This window comes from Coregonus clupeaformis, chromosome 15 (assembly GCF_020615455.1).
Source record: "Coregonus clupeaformis isolate EN_2021a chromosome 15, ASM2061545v1, whole genome shotgun sequence".
NCBI classification, from domain to species: Eukaryota; Metazoa; Chordata; class Actinopteri; order Salmoniformes; family Salmonidae; genus Coregonus; species Coregonus clupeaformis.
In genome coordinates this window covers 44,166,386-44,186,735 of record NC_059206.1, presented here as the reverse complement: position 1 = coordinate 44,186,735, position 20,350 = coordinate 44,166,386, and the positions used below count along the sequence as shown (strand labels likewise).

Genomic DNA, 20,350 nt, shown 5'->3' with positions numbered 1-20,350 from the left:
AGAGTTCAAGGAGGATGATGTGGATTTCGGTAGTCTGATGGGAACTTCTTTTTTTGGGGACCTACCTGACACTATATTTAAAAAAGTATGTGGACACCCCTTCAAATTAGTGGATTCAGCTATTTCAACCACACCCGTTGCTGACAGGTGTATAAAATCGAGCACACAGTCTTGCAATCTCCATAGACAAACATTGGCAGTAGAATGGCCTTACTGAAGAGCTCAGTGACTTTCAACGTGGCACTGTCATAGGATGCCACCTTTCCAACAAGTCAGTTTGTAACATTTCTGCCCTGCTAGAGCTGCCCTGGTCAACTGTAAGTGCTGTTATTGTGAAGTGGGAACATCTAGGAGCAACAACGGCTCAGCTGCGAAGTGTTGGCCACACAAGCTTACAGAACGGGACTGCTGAGTGCTGAAGCGATTGCAACACTCAATACTGAGTTCCAAACTGCCTCTGGAAGCAACTTCAGCACAATAACTGTTCGTTGGGAGCTTCATGAAATGTGTTTCCATGGCCGTGCAGCCGCACTCAAGCCTAAGATCACCATGCGCAATGCCAAGCGTCTGCTGGAGTGGTGTACAGCTCGCCACCATTGGACTCTGGAGCAGTGGAAACACGTTTTCTGGAGTGATGAATCATGCTTCACCATCTGGATGCCAGGAGAACGCTACCTGCTCCAATGCATAGTGCCAACTGTAAAGTTTGGTGGAGGAGTAATAATGGTCTGGGGCTGTTCTTCATGGTTTGGGCTAGGCCCCTTAGTTCCAGGGAAGGGAAATCTTAACACTACAGCATACAATGACATTCTAGACAGTTCTGTGCTTCCAATTATGTGGCAACAGTTTTGGGAAGGCCCTTTCCTGTTTTAACTAGAAAATGCCCCTATGCATAAAGCGAGGTCCATGCAGAAATGGCTTGTAGAGGTCGTGTGTAAGAACTTGAATGCCCTGCACAGAGCCCTGACCTCAACCCCTTTGATCACCTTTGGGATGAATTGGAACGCCGACTCCGAGCCAGGCCTAATCGCCCAACATCAGTGCCCAACCTCACTAATGCTCTTGTGTCTGAATGGAAGCAAGTCCCCGCAGCAATGTTCCAACATCTAGTGGAAAGCCTTCCCAGAAGAGCAGAGGCTGTTATAGCAGCAAAGGGGGGACCAACTCCATATTAATGCCCATAATTTTGGAATGAGATGTTCGACAAGCAGGTGTCCACATACTTTTGGTCATGTAGTGTATGTTGTAAGCTACATTCGTTTCAAGTCCTGCTGGCACTTAGATTCGTTATTGGATGATTACTAAAAGGCTTACTAGGATACATTTCACTCCTCCTATCATCCTGAATCCGAGGCACTCGTTTCCTCCCTTTTCATTCTCCCTCTCTTGACCGCCTCTTAACATCCTTTGCTGGGAAAACAGCCAGTTTGATGGTCACTATGTGTGTGGCTAATCCACTTTATGTGTTAACATTCTGATGTCAGTATCTTCAAGTTCCCATGTAGTATTTGCCAAGTAACATTTTTAACAGTTTAGGTCCTTTAGGGGAAATATAATTTGTTGTTGTTTTTAATGGATCAAATGCCATGTTTGTTATCAGTCTGTCTGCCAATTTAGTCAATATAGTGCTCAAACTTCATGCAGACAAGAATGTTTAGCTTTATGCATCATGCGTGCTCAATTGGTAGAGCACGGCGCTTGTAACGCCAGGGTAGTGGGTTCGATCCCCGGGACCACCCATACGTAAAAATGTATGCACACATGACTGTAAGTCGCTTTGGATAAAAGCGTCTGCTAAATGGCATATTATATTATATTATTATATTATATTATATTATATTATATGTACAAAACTAGTGGTTATGATGAATATATTAGCCCTGAGACAACTACATTTTAGTCATTTAGCAGACACTCTTATCCAGAGCGACTTACAGTTAGTGAGTGCATACATTTTCATACTGGCTCCCCGTGGGAAACGAACCCACAACCCTGGCGTTGCAAGCGCCATGCTCTACCAACTGAGCTACAGGACTAACTACCTCTGTGAAGGGTATTAGAAAGAGTGCCCAGAGCAACATCAGAGCACTGAGAGGAGCTGGTTCATCAATGACTCACAAGAACATAGAGGCAGGTTTCAATACTTGCTGCCACATTTCCATTATCTCACTGCACAGCAATGAGCCTGGTTACCGGAGGTCTGTAGTTTATACTGTATCTCTCCTGAGCACCAGACGCTCTCCATTATCAGACCCCAGACAACTAGCATCTACCATAGAGGGAAATATCTGAGGGTGACCACATGTCCCGTATTTTGTCCCTTTGTCCTGCAACCAAACAAATGTATACACTGTCCAGCGAATGTCCCGCAAAATCCTCCCTTTGTCCCGCATTTGGGTATTTTAAATGTGGTCACCCTAGACACCACCATTCCACCTAAATATTACTCAGCACCTCAAACACTTTCTGTTTCTATCTTACCCATAGTGGCGTAGTGGTGCCTGGAGAAGAGGGTATACTGTAATTTTGCAAATAAAATCCAAAACAGTCCGCCCGACTGAGGTATGCCGCCGTGTGAATAATTCTATGAGAAACAGTGGCATACTCTGAATGACCTAAAATGATAAATCCCATATTGGTATTTCACAGTCAGGCCAACCCAATCTGTACTGTACAAGTAGGCTTATAGTAGGCCTACTATTGAAATAGATGATTCTGTCAACTGAGTCAGAAATTCACAGGTTTCTGATTTGTTCCATTTCTTTCAGGTTTTCACTCTCTAAATCACACTTAAAAAAAAGAAAAACAACAAAATTGGATGTTCTAAGTCCACAACAACGCTTAAATGTGCAATATGCAGAAATCGCTGTGCCATTTCTTGGTTGCTGAAATTCGAATAGTTCGCCTAATTTCAGATTATGTAACGAAACAAGCAGTCATTGTGTAGAAAATCTTTGTACCATCTAAACCGCTGTGCTGTATCTTTTCCATAACCCAAAATATTGTATTTTCAGTTATTTGAAGCTGGTGTATTTCGATGAAACATGGTGGAGCCCCAAAATTGCCTACCCTGGAAGCCTGTGTTTCAGACATAAGGAAATGGATGGCGGCAAATGTTTTACTTTTAAACTCGGACAAAACAGAGATGCTAGTTCTAGGTCCCAAGAAACAAAGAGATCTGCTGTTTGATCTGACAATTAATCTTGATGGTTGTAAAGTCGTCTCAAATAAAACTGTGAAGGACCTCAGCTTTACTCTGGACCCTGATCTCTCTTTTGACGAACATATCAAGAATATTTGAAGGGCAGCTTTTTTTCATCTTGATAACATTGCAAAAATCTGAATATTTTTGTCCAAAAAATTATGCAGAAAAGCTCATCCATGCTTTTATCACTTCTAGATTAGACTACTGCAATGCTCTACTCTCCGGCTACCTGGATAAAGCACTAAATAAATTTAAGTTAGTGCTAAATACGGCTGCTAGAATCTTGACTAGAACCCAAAACAATATATCATATTACTCCAGTGCTAGCCTGGCTTCCTGTTAAGGCTATGGCTGATTTCAAGGTTGTACTGCTAACCTACAAGGCATTAAATGGACTCAATTTCGAGTCTCATAGCAAAGGGTATGAATACTTATGTAAATAAGCTATTTCTGTTTTTTATTTGTAATAAATGTGCAAACATTTCTAAAAACCTGTTTTTGCTTTGTCATTATGGGGTATTGTTTGTACAGTCGTGGTCAAACGTTTTGAGAATGACACAAATACACATTTTCACAAAATCTGCTGCCTCAGTTTTGATGATGGCAATTTGCATATACTCCAGAATGTCATGAAGAGTGATCAGATGAATTGCAATTAATTGCAAAGTCCCTATTTGCCATGAAAATGAACTTAATCCATAAAAAACATTTCCACTGCATTTCAGCCCTGCCACAAAAGGACCAGCTGACATCATGTCAGTGATTCTCACGTTAACACAGGTGAGAGTGTTGATGAGGACAAGGCTGGAGATCACTCTGTCATGCTGATTGAGTTAGAATAACAGACTGGAAGCTTTAAAAGGAGGGTGGTGCTTGAAATCATTGTTCTTCCTCTGTTAACCATGGTTACCTGCAAGGAAACACGTGCCGTCATCATTGCTTTGCACAAAAAGGGCTTCACAGGCAAGGATATTGCTGCTAGTAAGATTGCACCTAAATCAACCATTTATCGGATCATCAAGAACTTCAAGGAGAGAGGTTCAATTGTTGTGAAGAAGGCGTCAGGGCGCCCAAGAAAGTCCAGCAAGCGCCAGGACCGTCTCCTAAAGTTGATTCAGCTGCGGGATCGGGGCACCACCAGTGCAGAACTTGCTCAGGAATGGCAGCAGGCAGGTGTGAGTGCATCTGCACGCACCGTGAGGCGAAGACTTTTGGAGGATTGCCTGGTGTCAAGAAGGGCAGCAAAGAAGCCACTTCTCTCCAGGAAAAACATCAGGGACAGACTGATATTCTGCAAAAGGTACAGGGATTGGACTGCTGAGGACTGGGGTAAAGTCATTTTCTCTGGTGAATCCCCTTTCCGATTGTTTGGGGCATCCGGAAAACACCTTGTCCGGAGAAGACAAGGTGAGTGCTACCATCAGTCCTGTGTCATGCCAACAGTAAAGCATCCTGAGACCATTCATGTGTGGGGTTGCTTCTCAGCCAAGGGAGTGGGCTCACTCACAATTTTGCCTAAGAACACAGCCATGAATAAAGAATGGTACCAACACATCCTCCGAGAGTAACTTCTCCCAACCATCCAAGAACAGTTTGGTGACAACCAATGCCTTTTCCAGCATGATGGAGCACCTTGCGATAAGGCAAAAGTGATAACTAAGTGGCTCGGGGAACAAAAGATCGAAATTTGGCCAGGAAACTCCCCAGACCTTAATCCCCAGTCCACCTGGTCGTGCTGCTGATCTAGTTTCTGCTGTTTTGCCTGTGGCTGTGGAACCCTGACCTGTTCACCAGACGTGCTACCTTGTCATGTTGCTTCTCAACTGTTCTGCCTGCGGAACCCTGACCTGTTCACCAAACATGCTACGTTGTCCCGGACCTGCTGTTTTTGACTCTCCTTCTCCCTCTCTCTCTCTTTCTACCCCCCTCTCCCTCTCTCCCTCTCCCTCCCTCTCTCCCGCACCTGCTGTCTCGACGTCTGAATGCTCGGCTATGAAAAACCAACTGGCATTTACTCCTGAGGTGCTGACATGTTGCACCATCTACAACCACTGTGATTATTATTTGACCCTGCTGGTCATCTATGAACGTTTGAACATCTTGAAGAATGAACTGGCCTTAATGGCCATGTACTCTTATAATCTCCACCCGGCACAGTCAGAAAAGGACTGGCCACCCCACAGAGCCTGGTTCCTCTCTAGGTTCCTGCATTTCTAGGGAGTTTTTCCTAGCCACCATGCTTCTACATCTGCGTTGCTTGCTGTTTGGGGTTTTATGCTGGGTTTCTGTATAAGCACTTTGTGACATCTGCTGATGTAAAAAGGTCTTTATAAATACATTTGATTGATTGATTGAGTGTACAAAACCGAAAGTAAAAGATGCAAAAACTAAACTTAAAAATGGGAAGCATAGAAATAGCGCACATAGAACAGATCTACTGCTTTTTAGACTTGCTTTCAATGAGAATGACAGATCTTTACCTCACTTCTATGTGAATTTGGTTGGGTTGCCCAAAAAGTTACATATTGTAGCTTTAAACCACATCAGGAAACCACTTTTGAGATCTGGGAAAAATCGAAGAAATTCATGTGTGCAGTCACTGTTGTTTGGTTACCATTGTCTCTGTAGCGCACATGGAGTTTTCAAATAATGCAAATAATCATGATATCATTTTGCAAGATAGCTAATTAACATTTAATTCAGAAGGTTTTTGGGAAAGCCTTTCTATCTGAAACCTGTCGCATGTGCAGTGTGCATTTTAGAACAGTGTTTTCCCGCAAATTGCATTTACTATAGCCCATAGAAGCACATTGAATAACACATTCATAAATGGCAAAAAATACAGTCAAAAAATCAATCATAAGGAATAAGGTTTTGAAGTGTCTGTCCTATATCTATGAGATATAAAAAAGCTCAGGAAGTATATATATATATTCTTTACACATATTTAACCCCTTATGTTGGGACAAAACTACTTCCATTCATTTGTATAGGTTACCTTCAGACAAATCCTGTGACACTTGTGGAGGTGAGAGTCTTCCCTTTCCACAGCGGGGTCATATTATTTTGTAGGCCAAACCGTTCGGACGCTACAGACGTTTTATTGAGAAGGACGATTTTGGGGATGTCTCATGGACTGACAAACACCGCTGTAGCTCGGTCCCCTTCCACCGCAGATATGGAAGGCTGATATAGGCGGAGGCGGTGGATTGAGACGCAGCCCATGCAAAAACGGATATCTCTCTTAAACGGAAGGATTTTGATGGGGATTTTTTATTATGTTACTTAGATTGACGCACGGGTGGGTACAGTATATGGTGGGTATATGGTGTACACCCTCCACTCCACCACTGTGTACCATTTAAAACTATAGTGAGAGAGAGGGCCTTTGGAAAGTTTCATATTTCCCAAAGTATGATATTGGGTGGTTTTTGAGATGTATTGATCTACTATTGATCTGATGAGTGTAGTTCTTAAGTTTCACATTCTTAGAGCCAAAACTAAAGTCCATAAATGCACTGCAAATTTAATCTTATCCGCTCAAAAACCCTAAATAAGGGAAAGGTAAAAAACCTCAAGGCATCTCTGGGCTTGTCAGTCGCACACTTGCGTCAGTGAGAACTCAATTTATGCAGAACTGTGCACATTTCCTGTTTCTTCATATCAGGTAGATCCCTGTTGTGCCTCTACCATCAGCTCGTCAAGGCATGCAGGCATGTGCTTAACTCCAGCATCACCAATTTGAGCCTCCTATCCTTCCACGTCTTTTACTACAGTTCCCCATCTGAGAGGTAAGACTTAAGGATTACTGACAGTAAGTGCCTGTTTCAATGGAGAGGTTTTGAAGACTGGATGCTGTGTGTAAAATGTGCCTATTTCATTTGTTAAAGAGTTTGCTTGTCTTGAGGTGCCTCATTTGTTTTATTCTTTAAATGCTTTATTTTAATTTTATTGATGCTACCAAAGTTGTTTGCAAAGAATAATATATTATTCTTAATATATAATTATAAAGTCCATGATACCTTTGAGTTCCTGTTTCATCCGTTACATGGGTGTGGTGATAGTTATGAGTAACATACTGTTTCACCATGACATGCTGACGATGTCACCACCCACAGTGGCATGGTGCTTTGTCACAAACAACGGTTTTCAAAGGCCAGTTACATCATCCATTAGTTGCCCTGCATGTGAGCGTTGATAGTCTGCTTCCTGATGCCACTGCCATATTGCAGCAGATTTTCTGATATTATTTGATATCTAATAGCATACCACATACAATCAGTAACGTGTGTCCTGTTTTCTCATTTCAGAGTTGGCACCATGATGTTGGCACCGCTACACAGTGGGCTCAGACCACCGGGGCACAGAGATGGTGTGTATCTCTGCTCTGCTCCCCGATGCCAATGGCCCACATGGGAGACCCCTCATCCCGAAGAGCAACAGAGCCCTGCTGCATAGAACAGAGTTAGATAGTGATGACGAGGGGGGAGATGATGTAACCGTCCACAGCTTGCTGACAGACAATGTCCAACGACCACAGTCTAGAGTCTAGATATCAAATCAAAAAATCAAATCAGATTTTATTGGTCACATGCGCCGAATACAACAGGTGTAGACTTTACCGTGAAATGCTTACTTACGAGCCCATTTCCAAAAATGCAGAGTTAAAAAGTAAGACAAATATTTGCTAAAAATAACAAGGAAATAGTAACACAACAAAATAACAATAATGAGGCTATATACAAGGAGTAACAGTACCGAGTCAATGTGCAGGGGTAAGAGGTAGTTGAGGTAATTGCGATAATACGTTGTCGTGCCCTCTTCACGACTGTGTTGGTGTGTTTGGACCATGATAGGTCCTTAGTGATGTGGACACAGAGGAACTTGGAGCTCTAGACCTGCTCCCCTACAGCCTCATCGATGTGAATTGTGGCTTGTTCGACTCTCCGTTTCCTGTAGTCCACAATAAGCTCCTTCGTCTTGCCCACGTTGAGGGAGAGATTGTTGTCCTGAGACCACACTGCCAGGTCTCTAACCTCCTCCTTATAGGCTGTTTCATCGTCGTCGACCACCGTCGTGTCGTCGGCAAATTTAATGATGGTGTTGGAGTCGTGCATGGCCACGCAGTCGTGGTGAACAGGGAATACAGGAGGGGACTGAGCACGCACCCCTGATGGGCCCCCGTGTTGAGGGTCAGCGTGGCAGATGTGTTGTTGCCTACCCTCACCACCTGTGCAGAGGGAAGTGTTCAGTCCCAGGCTCCTTAGCTTAGTGATGAGCTTGAAGGGCACTATGGTATTGAACGCTAAGCTATATTCAATGAACAGCAATCTCACGTAGGTGTTCATTTTGTCCAGGTGGGAAAGGGCAGTGTGGAGAGCAATAGAGATTGCGTCATCTGTGGATCTGCTGGAGCGGTATGCGAATTGGAGTGGGTCTAGGGTTTCTGGGATGATGGTGTTGATGTGAACCATGACCAGCCTTTCAAAGCATTTTATGGCTACAGATGTGAGTGCACAGGGAATATGGTGGTTTGCTTGAAACATGTAGGTATTACAGACTGGGTCAGGGAGAGGTTGAATAGGTCAGTGAAGACACTTGCCAGCTGGTCAGCGTATGCTCTGAGTATGCATCCTGGTAATCCGTCTGGCCCCGGGCCTTTTGAACGTTAACCTGTTTAAAGGTCTTACTTACATCGCTACAGAGAGAGTGATCATACAGTCATCTGGAACTGCTGGTGCTCTCACACATGGTTCAATGTTGCTTGCCTTGAAGAAAGCATAGAAGGCATACTAAGGCATTTAGCTTGTCTGGTAGGCTCGCGTCAGTGGGCAGCTCTCGGCTGGGTTTCCCTTTGTAATCCGTGATAGTTTGCAAGCCCTGCCACATCCGATGAGCGTCAGAGTCGGTGTAGTATGATTCGATCTTAGTCCTGTATTGACGCTTTGCCTGTTTGATGGTTCATCGGAAAGCATAGCAGGATTTTTTATAAGCGTCCGGATTAGTGTCCCGCTCCTTGAAAGCGGCAGCTCTAGCCTTTAGCTCAGTGCGGATGTTGCCTGTAATCCATGGCTTCTGGTTGGGGTATGTACGTACGGTCACTGTGGGGACGACGTCATTGATGCACTTATTAATGAAGCCAGTGACTGATGTGGTAAATTCCTCAATGCCATCGGATGAATCCCGTAACATATTCCAGTATGTGCTAGCGAAACAGTCCTGTATCTTAGCATCCGCTTCATCAGACCACTTCCGTATTGAGCATGTCACTGGTACTTCCTGTTTGAGTTTTTGCTTGTAAGCAGGAATCAGGAGGATAGAGTTATGGTCAGTCGAGGGAGAGCTTTGTATGCGTCTCTGTGTGTGGAGTAAAGGTGATCTAGAGTTTTTTCCCCTCTAGTTGCACAGGTGACATACTGGTAGAAATGAGGTAAAATGGATTTCAGTTTTCCTGCATTAAAATCACCGGCCACCAGGAGCGCCGCCTCAGATAAGCATTTTCTTGTTTGCTTATGGCCCTATACAGCTCGTTGAGTGTGGATGGAGACGGTGTCCGACTATATTACACTGTGTGAGGTGCTATATGGTCCAATTACACAGGGTACACAACTCTTCCAAGCCTGATGGCTGAAGGTCTTGTTCAGTTTATCCCAGCCATCATAAAGTTTATCAAGGGAAATGATTAAAAACAATGACTATGGGAGTGTATAAAACCTTTGTAGTTTTACTCCTTACTCTGGGTTAGAGGAGGACTTTTTTCATTTGATTAGACTTTGAATTGCACATCTGACTGGTCGACTGCTGTGAATATGGAAACTGTTGCTCTTAGAATAGATTCCAGCTTCTTCTTTGAAGTTGTTGGTTGGGCCTCGCTGCACATCTGTCTCACGCAGCCAGTAGACTCTGTCCTAGGGACCCCAAGGGGTGCACGTTTTGTTTTTTGCCGTAGCACTACACAGCTGACTCAAATAATCTTTAAGCTTTGATCATTTGAATCAACTCTGTAGTGTTAGAGCAAAAACCTAAACGTGCAACCCTTGGGGTCCCCAGGACCGAGTTTGGGAATCACTACAGTAGAGGAAGAGACATAGAAACCACAAATGGAGAACCAGTGATACGTTACTTTATCGTGACATGTATACGACAAACAGTGACCAAGTTTGGAGAAGTCAGGTGGTCAATCATTCTCAAACGTCATGCAACCCAATGCAGACTGAGTAGTTATGAGTGAGATTTCATTTTAAAAAATGTACACTGACATGAATCTGTAAGACAGTTGATAGTGAAGTTCCCCTAAAACAGGATGATTGATGTAAAAAGGGTTTGCTTGTCTTTGGAAACCTTCCCGAACCAAGCCCTGATGGTATTTCACTTAACAACAGGAGACAGAGAGGCATGTTTTCACAAGGGCTCTTCATTCTACATGGACAGTTTACTGGAGAGATTTAAGATCTACAATTGATTTATAGAGTTATTTTTTAGGAAAATCATTCCCGCACATACACACTTACAGAGCTAGAAGAAAACCTGGACTTGGATTATGACTGCTTATGATGAATGTTCGTTTTGTCACTGGGTGCATGGGCTGTTTTGGGTTTTATGAGTTTAGAATGTTATAGCCTTCAACATTCTTTATTTATTTGTTTTCTGCAGAAAACCTTGTTCTTGTGAGTTCTTATGAGGTCTTGATAACTAAACAATCTACCTTGATGTACAGTGAGCCAACTGTATGAAGAATATCTGACTATAGACAGGGTCAGGAGAATCCAAGGAAAGACATGTGATGAAATGTCCTTTACAAGGTGGTAGATACAGCGCATTCTGAAAGTATTCAGACCTCTTCCTTTTTCCACATTTTGTTACGTTACAGCCTTATTCTAAAATTGATTAAATAAATAAAAATTCCTCATCAATCTACACACAATACCCCATAATGACAAAAACCATCATGCCACCATCATGCTTCACTGTGGCGATGGTGTTCTCGGGGTGATGAGAGGTGTTGGGTTTGCGCCAGACATAGCGTTTTCCTTGATGGCCAAAAAGCTCAATTTTAGTCTCATCTGACCAGAGTACCTTCTTCCATATGTTTGGGGAGTCTCCCACATGCCTTTTGGCGAACACCAAACGTGTTTGCTTATTTTTTCTTGAAGCAATGGCTTTTTTCTGGCCACTCTTCCGTAAAGCCCAGCTCTGTGGAGTGTACGGCTTAAAGTGGTCCTATGGACAGATCCTCCAATCTCCGCTGTGGAGCTTTGCAGCTCCTTCAGGGTTATCTTTGGTCTTTTTGTTGCCTCTCTGATGAATGCCCTCCTTGCCTGGTCCGTGAGTTTTGGTGGGCAGCCCTCTCTTGGCAGGTTTGTTGTGGTGCCATATTCTTTCAATTTTTTTTATAATGGATTTAATGGTGCTCCGTGGGAAGTTCAAAGTTTCTGATATTTTTTTATGACCCAACCGATCTGTACTTCTCCACAACTTTGTCCCTGACCTGTTTGGAGAGCTCCTTGGTCTTCATGGTGCCGCTTGCTTGGTGGTGCCCCTTGCTTAGTGGTGTTGCAGAGTCTGGGGCCTTTCAGATCATGTGACACTTAGATTGCACACAGGTGGACTTTATTTAACTAATTATGTGACTTCTGAAGGTAATTGGTTGCACCAGATCTTATTTAGGGGCTTCTTAGCAAAAAGGGTGAATACATATGTATGCACCACTTTTCCGTTATTTATTTTTTTGAATTTTTTGAAACAAGTTATTTTTTTCATTTCACTTCACCAATTTGGACTATTTTGTGTATGTTCATTAAATGAAATCCAAATAAAAATCAATTTAAATTACAGGTTGTAATGCAACAAAATAGGAAAAATGCCAAGGGGGATGAATACTTTTGCAAGGTACTGTATTTCCATAGAAACTCATAATACAAAGATCTCATTGCTAAACCGAACCCCCTTTAAGCCTCTCAAGCCCTCAGATGTTTGACTTTATTAAAGGCTTAATGTGAAAGAAAGGACAGGTTTCCTTGAGACGTCACATGTCTGTTTGTCTCTGAGTCCAGTCAAATACAATGAAGAGGCTGGACAATTTAACTGAAACCCACTGGACACAAACTGGTTGAATCAACGTTGTTTCAATGTAATTTGTCAACTTATTGTGATGTGGAATCTACGTTTAAAATACATTGGATTTACAAAAAGTCATCTGTTGTTTTGAGATTGAAATTTCAACCACAGGATTAAGTCACCATGGTAACCCATTTTTGACAACCAAACACATCACTTTTGCGATACAGTAAATAGCCTATTAACTTGTCGACAAGTTAACAATACTCTATGCTGGATTCACTTCTCTAACTTAACCAAAAATAAAAGTTAAAGAATAGGATTAAGCCAGTGGCTCAGATGAAACTATCCAAGCATTAAATTATTTAAATGTTGATATTTGGTTGCGTTGTCAACCAAACACAATTCAATAAACCTTTTGTAATAAAATAAATAGCCTAAAGTTACAAACTAATGTAACAGTAGTTGTTCAACCTTAAAATTATTAACACATCCATGGCCACATTTTGAGGTTAGCCTACTGTAACTATAAATGTCTTATGTAATCATAGAAAGCCTGCATGTTCACGATAGCAAAGGTCGCAGGTCTGTGGAGATCTTCACAATTTCTGTAATAATCTGCGCAGAATCTTGAACAGCATTGATCACTTGCACTATGTACTGTTAATGTGATCTCAGCTGCAATCCAGGTCATTTGGTTGTGATATTAGATGAAGCACAGTGATAACACATTAAGTTATTTATTGTATTATACAAAATATCTGACTATATTGTATCCCCATTTGAACTTTCTTGTGCTTTTAAATGGTTGAAAGCGCAGTGATAACACATTTAGTTGATAACTAAACCAAAAATCAGACATTGTTTTTCCATTGGAATTTGGTTGTGCTTTTAGATGGTTGAAATCATAGTGATAACACATTGGGAATTCAACAAACTTCTGGCTGTCTTTTTGAGTGGGTGAATAAAGGATGAAATCTCATTGATCAACATCCGAACCAAATATTACCCAAATTTCCAAGTTGAAATGACGTGGTGTGCCCAGTGGGAATTGATCACAAAAGACTGGAACAGATGAATAGATCATAACAAAACTGTACATAAATGACACAGGGATACTAAACAAAGGGCAGATGGCTCATGACTGTGTCTGTGGTGATTAAAGCCAGGTGGCATTTCAGTTTTTCAAACATGGACCCTCTCGATTTGTCACTATGAAACTATGCCCTATGGTTTGTAATATGCATTGATATTTCCCTTTGTTTTACTATGTACTCATAATAAGTAGATAAGCATTACTTTTTTTTACATGCATTCAAGAGCCCTTTCTGGCATCAATATCAAAGTTATTTATTTGCAGAAGCTGAGATTCACATCTCAGTCCACATGCTTCATACACATCAACAGGCTGTATATTATAAAACTGGAATCAAAGTGGGAATTTTCATGCCAGGGAAAGCTGACACTGAGGGATGTAGACAGAGCTTATAAGACAAATTGAATCATAGACTAGACACTAGGGTATAAACTCTGTAACCACCTCACTGTCATGATGACCAAATAAAGGTTGGCCGGTCTGGATGAATCTCAAACATAGTCAACCAGCTGGCCGGCCAAACATACACACATTCTAACCTATAGCTGTGTTTACTCTATACACATCCATATCACTGTGCATGTGCACACACACACATTCTCGCTTGCTGGTTCTTTCTCTCTCTTAACTGTGGCTACACATTGCGCATGTTTAACTAAACTCCATAGAACACCCTGCTCATTGTTTCTGGCAAGGCCCTCAGCACGTGCCCCAACCCCCCTACATATGTCCACACCAACCTGGACTCAGGGATAGACGTAACATACAAAAATAAAATCTGGGCCACTCCAATTAGTATGATATTAATTTGTGGATGTCCATCATCCATTTTGTATATTATGTTACGAATTGCAATTCGTACAATATGTTACGAATTTGCGAAACTTATAATATGTTACGAATTCCAATTTGTTGTGGCTAATGCTAATGTTAGCTAGGTGGCTAACGTTAGCTGGGTTAGGGGTTAAGGTTTGAGTTAAGGGAAGGCTTAGCTAACATGCTAAGTAGTTACAAAGACTTTTGCGTTATAGGCCCACCCATCAACCCCGACCAACCACCCTACCTTCGTTTTTGCCTTAAGTAACCTTCTGTCTTAATTAACCACACCAAACGTAACATACACTACATAACCAAAAGTATGTGGACACCTGCTTGTCGAACAGCTCATTCCAAAATCATGGGCATTAATATGAAGTTGGTCCCCCCTTTGCTGCTATAACAGCATCCATTCTTCTGGGAAGGCTTTCCACTAGATGTTGGAACATTGCTGCAGGGACTTGCTTCCATTCAGACACAAGAGCATTAGTGAGGTCGGGGACTGATGTTGAGCGATTAGGTATGGGCTCCGTGCAGGCGAGTCAAGTTCTTCCACACCGATCTCGACAAACTATTTCTGTATGGACCTCACTTTGTGCACGGGGGCATTGTCATGCTGAAACAGGAAAGGGCATTCCCATTGTTGCCACAAAATTGGAAGCACAGAATCGTCTAGAATGTCATTGTATGCTGTAGCATTAAGATTTCCCTTCACTGGAACAAAGGGGCCTAGCCCGAACCATGAAAAACAGCCCCAGACCATTATTCCTTCTCCACCTAACTTTACAGTTGGCACTATGCATTCAGGCAGGTAGCGTTCTTCTTCTTCCACCAAACCCGGATTCTCCTGTCGGACTGCCAGATGGTGAAGCGTGATTCATCACTCCAGAGAACGCGTTTTCACTGCTCCACAGTCCAATGGCAGCGAGCTTTACACCACTCCAGCCTACGCTTGGCATTGCGCATGGTGATCTTAGGCTTGTGTGTGGCTACTCGGCCATGGAAACCCATTTCATGAAGCTCCCGACGAACAGTTATTGTGCTGACGTTGCTTCCAGAGGCAGTTTGGAACTCGGTAGTGTGTGTTGCAACTGAGGACAGACAATTTGTACACGCTACGCGCTTCAGCATTCGGCGGTCCCGTTCTGTGAGCTTGTGTGGCATACCACTTCACGGCTGAGCCGTTGTTGTTCCTAGACTTTTCCACTTCACAATAACAGCACTTACAGTTGACCGGGGCAGCTCTAGCAGGGCAGAAATTTGACGAACTGACTTGTTGGAAAGGTGGCATCCTATGACGGTGCCACGTTGAAAGTCACTGAGCTCTTCAGTAAGGCCATTCTACAGAAAATGTTTGTCTATGGAGATTGCATGGCTGTGTGCTCGATTTTATACACCTGTCAGCAAAAAGCGTGGCTGAAATAGCCGAATCCACTAATTTGAAGGGGTGTCCACATACCTTTGTACATATAATGTATCATACTAATTTGAGTGTCCCGGATTTACATTTACTATGTTACGTCTAGTCTATGAGACCAGGGTGTCCACACAGGAAACATTAACCCCTTCCTGTGAGAGACGATCAAACTGTGGAGCTGCATGTCTGTTAACGTGGCTGGTCTGCTGTAAGTCACCTGGGTGTCAGAGGGACAGTGTGGGCCCAAAAAAACCTTTAGCCATAACTATAACCTCTTGAGATTTTCACTCTAGCTAGTGTGGGAGATGTGTATATCTAGGAGTGAGGAAAGTGTGTGAGAGGGTAAGTGCAAGTGAATTCAGCAATCTGAAAGGCCTTGATAGAGTTCTTGTTTAGGAGGCCCAAAATGTTTTAAGAGGGCTAAGTACATGTAAGAAGACAGAGGGAGTAAGCCAAGCGACAAACAAATCATCCAATAAAATGTCTGCAGTTAGTTGAGTCTCTGTCTATTCCCCTGAACGCTTATTTTTTTCCACTCACTCTGAGCTCCAGCCAGTTTGCTGCAGTCTTGTTGACTCTGGCCTTGAGCATCTAGATATGGGACAGGAGAGCCAAGCCCCCTGCCCCCACATCACATTAGACTACTGCCTAACAAGAACAATCTGTGTGGAGCCCAGGAGCCCAGTCATTTTCTGGGAAGCAAGGCAGCCAGAGAGGGAGGAGGGGAGTAAAGGAAAAGAGAGGGGGAAGGAGGGATGTGTCCTAATGGCAAAAAACTTTACGCTTTTTTTCTTTGTGTGCCGGTCAGAGAAACGTCCAGTCTAAAATCTGAAACTGTAGAAGTTACTTGTTGGAGGAGTTGAGGCAGGCACGTTTTCCCTCTTGTCTCTCAGTTCATTTTTCCAACCATTTTCCTCTCTCAAGCATCCACATTTCCAGAGGAGCCTTTTCTGTGTGACCACTTCTGTAGGCAGTGAGTAGAGCCACTTTTATTCTACATTTTACCACATAGGGTTAGAAACAGATTAAATACTAGCTAATAACATTCTTATCAAATATGAGTTAACTTTAGTGGTCAGTTATGACCTCACATGACCATTGCAGTGCAGTTTAGCTACCATGACAGCATCATTACATGTCTCCAGGCAAGCAGCCCGCCAGCAGGGAATCAGGCTAGTTCAATAGAGAGTTCACCAACATGATGTTCTCTGAGACCAATGGGTTTCCCATATTTGCATGAGATATTGTGCAGATAAATGTGTGGTGAATAGAGCTTTTATTTTTGAAAGAAGGTATACTTTGAAGTGGGACTAAGTCTTGAATTATTCAATCGTTTGAAAATGTTTCTTTGTCATTATTTTCCACACAAAGGCAGTGCTAACTGCATTACTGTTGAAAAATGTCTGATCATCTCCATGCATCTCAATCAAATGGTATCTTGAACACTTCAATAGGGACTAATACATCTGTATCCTTTGTGTGTTTTCGCATCTCTGCATGTGTTTGTGTAGGTGTGTGAAAGTATACATTGAGGGTGAATGGGCGATAAATTGTAGATGCACTCCCATCCCCCCTTTCCTGATGAGTGCAATGCCTCATGTGGCCCAGCTTGCACACAGATGGAGTGGGAAAAGGGGGTGAAGGAGGGGGTCGGTTGGTTTACACGGACCAGGCCAGCAGTCTACTCCAGGGCTACATTCAGCAGAGCACAACTGTGGAACATTCAGATAGAAATATACTGTGTAGAAAAGACATGCCTCTGACATATTGAGTAAGGAATCATGACAGCTCTATTCATTACATTTCCATCGGCAATAAACAGTTGGTTTTTCTCAGTCATTGTGAAAGTAAGAGTCGGTTCTTCTTGTTATTGCTAGGGTAACGTGGGGTAACTAGCCCCCCCCTAAGAACAATATCCAATTGCTGACACAAAAACACAAAGTTTGGTAAAGATGTGGTATGTTGATGATGGTCATACTTAGGCAAACAAACTATGGAGGGAAATAAGCGGTTACAGTTTACACTTTTTTTGTTATTTAATGATTTTTAAAAATTGTAAAGGGAAATTTTTCCCAAGTATCGGGGTAACATTTTTTGTTGAGCAAGAGTAGTGGCAGCCAGGGAAAATGTAAAAAAAAAAAATTGGTGACAGTGATTTATAGGGAGCTCTCCTATACACTGTGCAGGAAAGTTTATTGATTGTTTTAAGCCAAATTCAATTTCAGGGAAATGAGAGAGTCGTGATGTATTTCTGGGAAGCATCATGAAAAGGAGACGTTGTTTAAATAAATTCACATTGACCAGAAGCAGATTGACAAAATAGGATGAACTCTTTAGTCATGTAACCAAATATCAGTAACTGTCAGGAGTTTGGCCTAGATTCAATCAGTTCAGTAACCCACGGAGGTGTAACTGCGTTGGAGCTGTCATATCAGCAAGCGGCTCCCATCGTTATACCTATCGCAGACATTGCCACCAAGTCTCATTAGTAGAAATTCCATGCAGACTTGTTACAAGTTTAAACACTGGAATGTGTGTTGTAATCTACAACTCGATTAGGCTAATGATTTGAGTGTCATTATTTCCATATAGCCTACACTTTCTCGTTCTGAGCTTTGAACGCGGGTTGGATGGGTGTGGCGTCGTGACAATGACCACAAGAGCAGCCGCTCACCAATTTGACAGCGCCATTGCAGTTAACTTACACCTCCGACATCGACTTAACAATGATCTGCTGGGGGCAATGGAAATAGTCTGGGTAGCCATGATTAGCTGTTCAGGAGTCTTATGGCTTGGGGGTAGAAGCTGTTAAGAAGCCTTTTGGACCTAGACTTGGCGCTCCGGTTCCGCTTGCCGTGCGGTAGCAGAGAGACTAGTCTATGACTAGGGTGGCTGGAGTCTTTGACAATTTTTAGGGCCTTCCTCTGACACCGCCTGGTATAGAGGTCCTGGATGGCAGGAAGCTTGGCCCCAGTGATGTACTGGGCCGTATGCACTACCCTCTGTAGCGCCTTGCGGTCGGAGGCTGAGCAGTTGCCATACCAGGCGGTGATGCAACCAGTCAGGATGCTCTCGATGAATCTGATTGAATCGAGGCCTTTGTGTGCATATACTGTATCTGTCTGTGTGCATTGTCATTGTGTGTTTGCCTGCTTGTGACATGCTATGATTGGAATCCAGACTTTAAATCCTGCCTGCCTCTCATCAGTTCTCAGCTGCTGTCTCAGTCTTAAAATGCCATTTAGGGCTCTACAGCTATAGACATTCTATCAAGAATAGAAATTACTCCGAATATATTTTCATTCATTGTAGATGAGTGAAGCCTTTACAATGTTTTGTGCAACACTCACAAAAAGCAGTAGATGTTCGCTGTCACTGTCTGTGCAATTCAATAACAGTGGAAATGCAAATTGACAACAGTTACTGCAGCACTGACACTGTTCTTGTTTTGTTTTCTGCAGGTCCTACAGGAGATGACATTCCTCATGGCACTTCATCTGATTGGTCTTTCTGTGATGCTGTGGTCCAGCAGTCCCAGTCTGGCCACACCCCTCCCTTTCAACATTTCCTTGGAGGGCAGTGCAGAGGGGGAGGAGCTGGGCAGCCTCATCCCCACCCCTTCCCCACCTGCCACCAGTGGCCCCGCCTCAGAGTCCCCAACCACCTCAGATGGGTCCACCCACGTAGAGCCCTTCCTGCTCAGCCTGATGGTTCACTTCCTGCAGGAGAACATGCTCCTCATCCTTGTTGCCTCCATCCTCTTCATCACCATCTTCCTCATCCTCTGCTGTGCTTGCATCATGAGCCGCAAACGGAAGGTCAATGCCTACTACCCCTCGTCCTTCCCCTCTAAGATGTACGTGGACCAGAGGGACAAGACCGGAGGTACCAAGCTCTTCAACGAGGTGCCAGAGAAACCCTCCAATGGGCAGCAGGCTGAACCAATGGATTCCAGCAAGCAGCTCCAACAAGACATCATGAGGGCAGCCAAGAACCTCCGCACTCCCTCCAAACCTCCCCTGGGCGAGCGAGAGGGAAACAACCCAACACAGATAGCTGCAGCTGCAGAGAAAAGTCCTGAGGTGAATGTTCAGGCTGAGGGAGAAATCATAGAGAAAGACAACGAGCCATCGATTCCACCTGAGCAGAGCGAGGAGGAGGTATGCCAGCTCTCAGACAGTGAGGCCCAACACTGCAGCTGCCCCAAGCAGCCAGAGATCCTTCCAGGACATATAGGCCTAACAGAGGATGATGAGTCACTCACAAGAGCTGCGCTTCCATCTGGCCCAGGGCACTCACAGGCCCAGCAGGAAGGGGATAGTCAGGAGGACTCCACTGTCACGCAGTCTATTCCGTTGATCACTGGGGAGAAAACAGCATTTTAACTATGCTGGACAGTGGACCAGTGGAAGAAGTTATAGCAAGACAGGCTCATTGTTATGGCTGGAATGGAATCAATGGAACGGAGTCAAACATGTGGTTTCCATATGTTTGATCTCGTTCCATTTATTCCATTCCAGCCATTACAATGAGCCCATCCTCCTATAGCTCCTCCCACCAGCCTCCACTGCAGTGGACATTATGTTTGAGCTCAAGGGTTTGGATGCTTTTGCATGAGTGACAATCTTTAAAGCAAAGCTGTCAGCTTTACATACCGCTCTTTGGATTTACCAAATGATGTCTATTCAGTTGTATGTAATCATATACTTTAACTTTTGTTTCCCAGTAGCCATCTTTCCATGTCACACCTTAAAGGGTA

At 43.3% G+C, this 20,350-nt stretch overlaps 1 protein-coding gene across 1 annotated transcript; it reads left to right on the top strand.

Moving 5' to 3' along the window:
• The first annotated feature begins 16,337 nt into the window (after positions 1-16,337).
• On the top strand, positions 16,338-20,087 carry tmem119b (transmembrane protein 119b). The gene is made up of 2 exons (XM_041898098.2): positions 16,338-16,564; positions 19,053-20,087. Exon 2 carries the CDS (start codon positions 19,065-19,067, stop codon positions 19,974-19,976), a length of 912 nt encoding a protein of 303 aa, XP_041754032.1. The 5' UTR covers positions 16,338-16,564; positions 19,053-19,064; the 3' UTR covers positions 19,977-20,087.
• The last annotated feature ends 263 nt before the right edge of the window (positions 20,088-20,350 follow it).

Excerpts from the sequence above, each read along its gene's own strand:
- tmem119b (XM_041898098.2), top strand. The coding sequence starts at position 19,065 with ATGACATTCCTCATGGCACTTCATCTGATTGGTCTTTCTGTGATGCTG.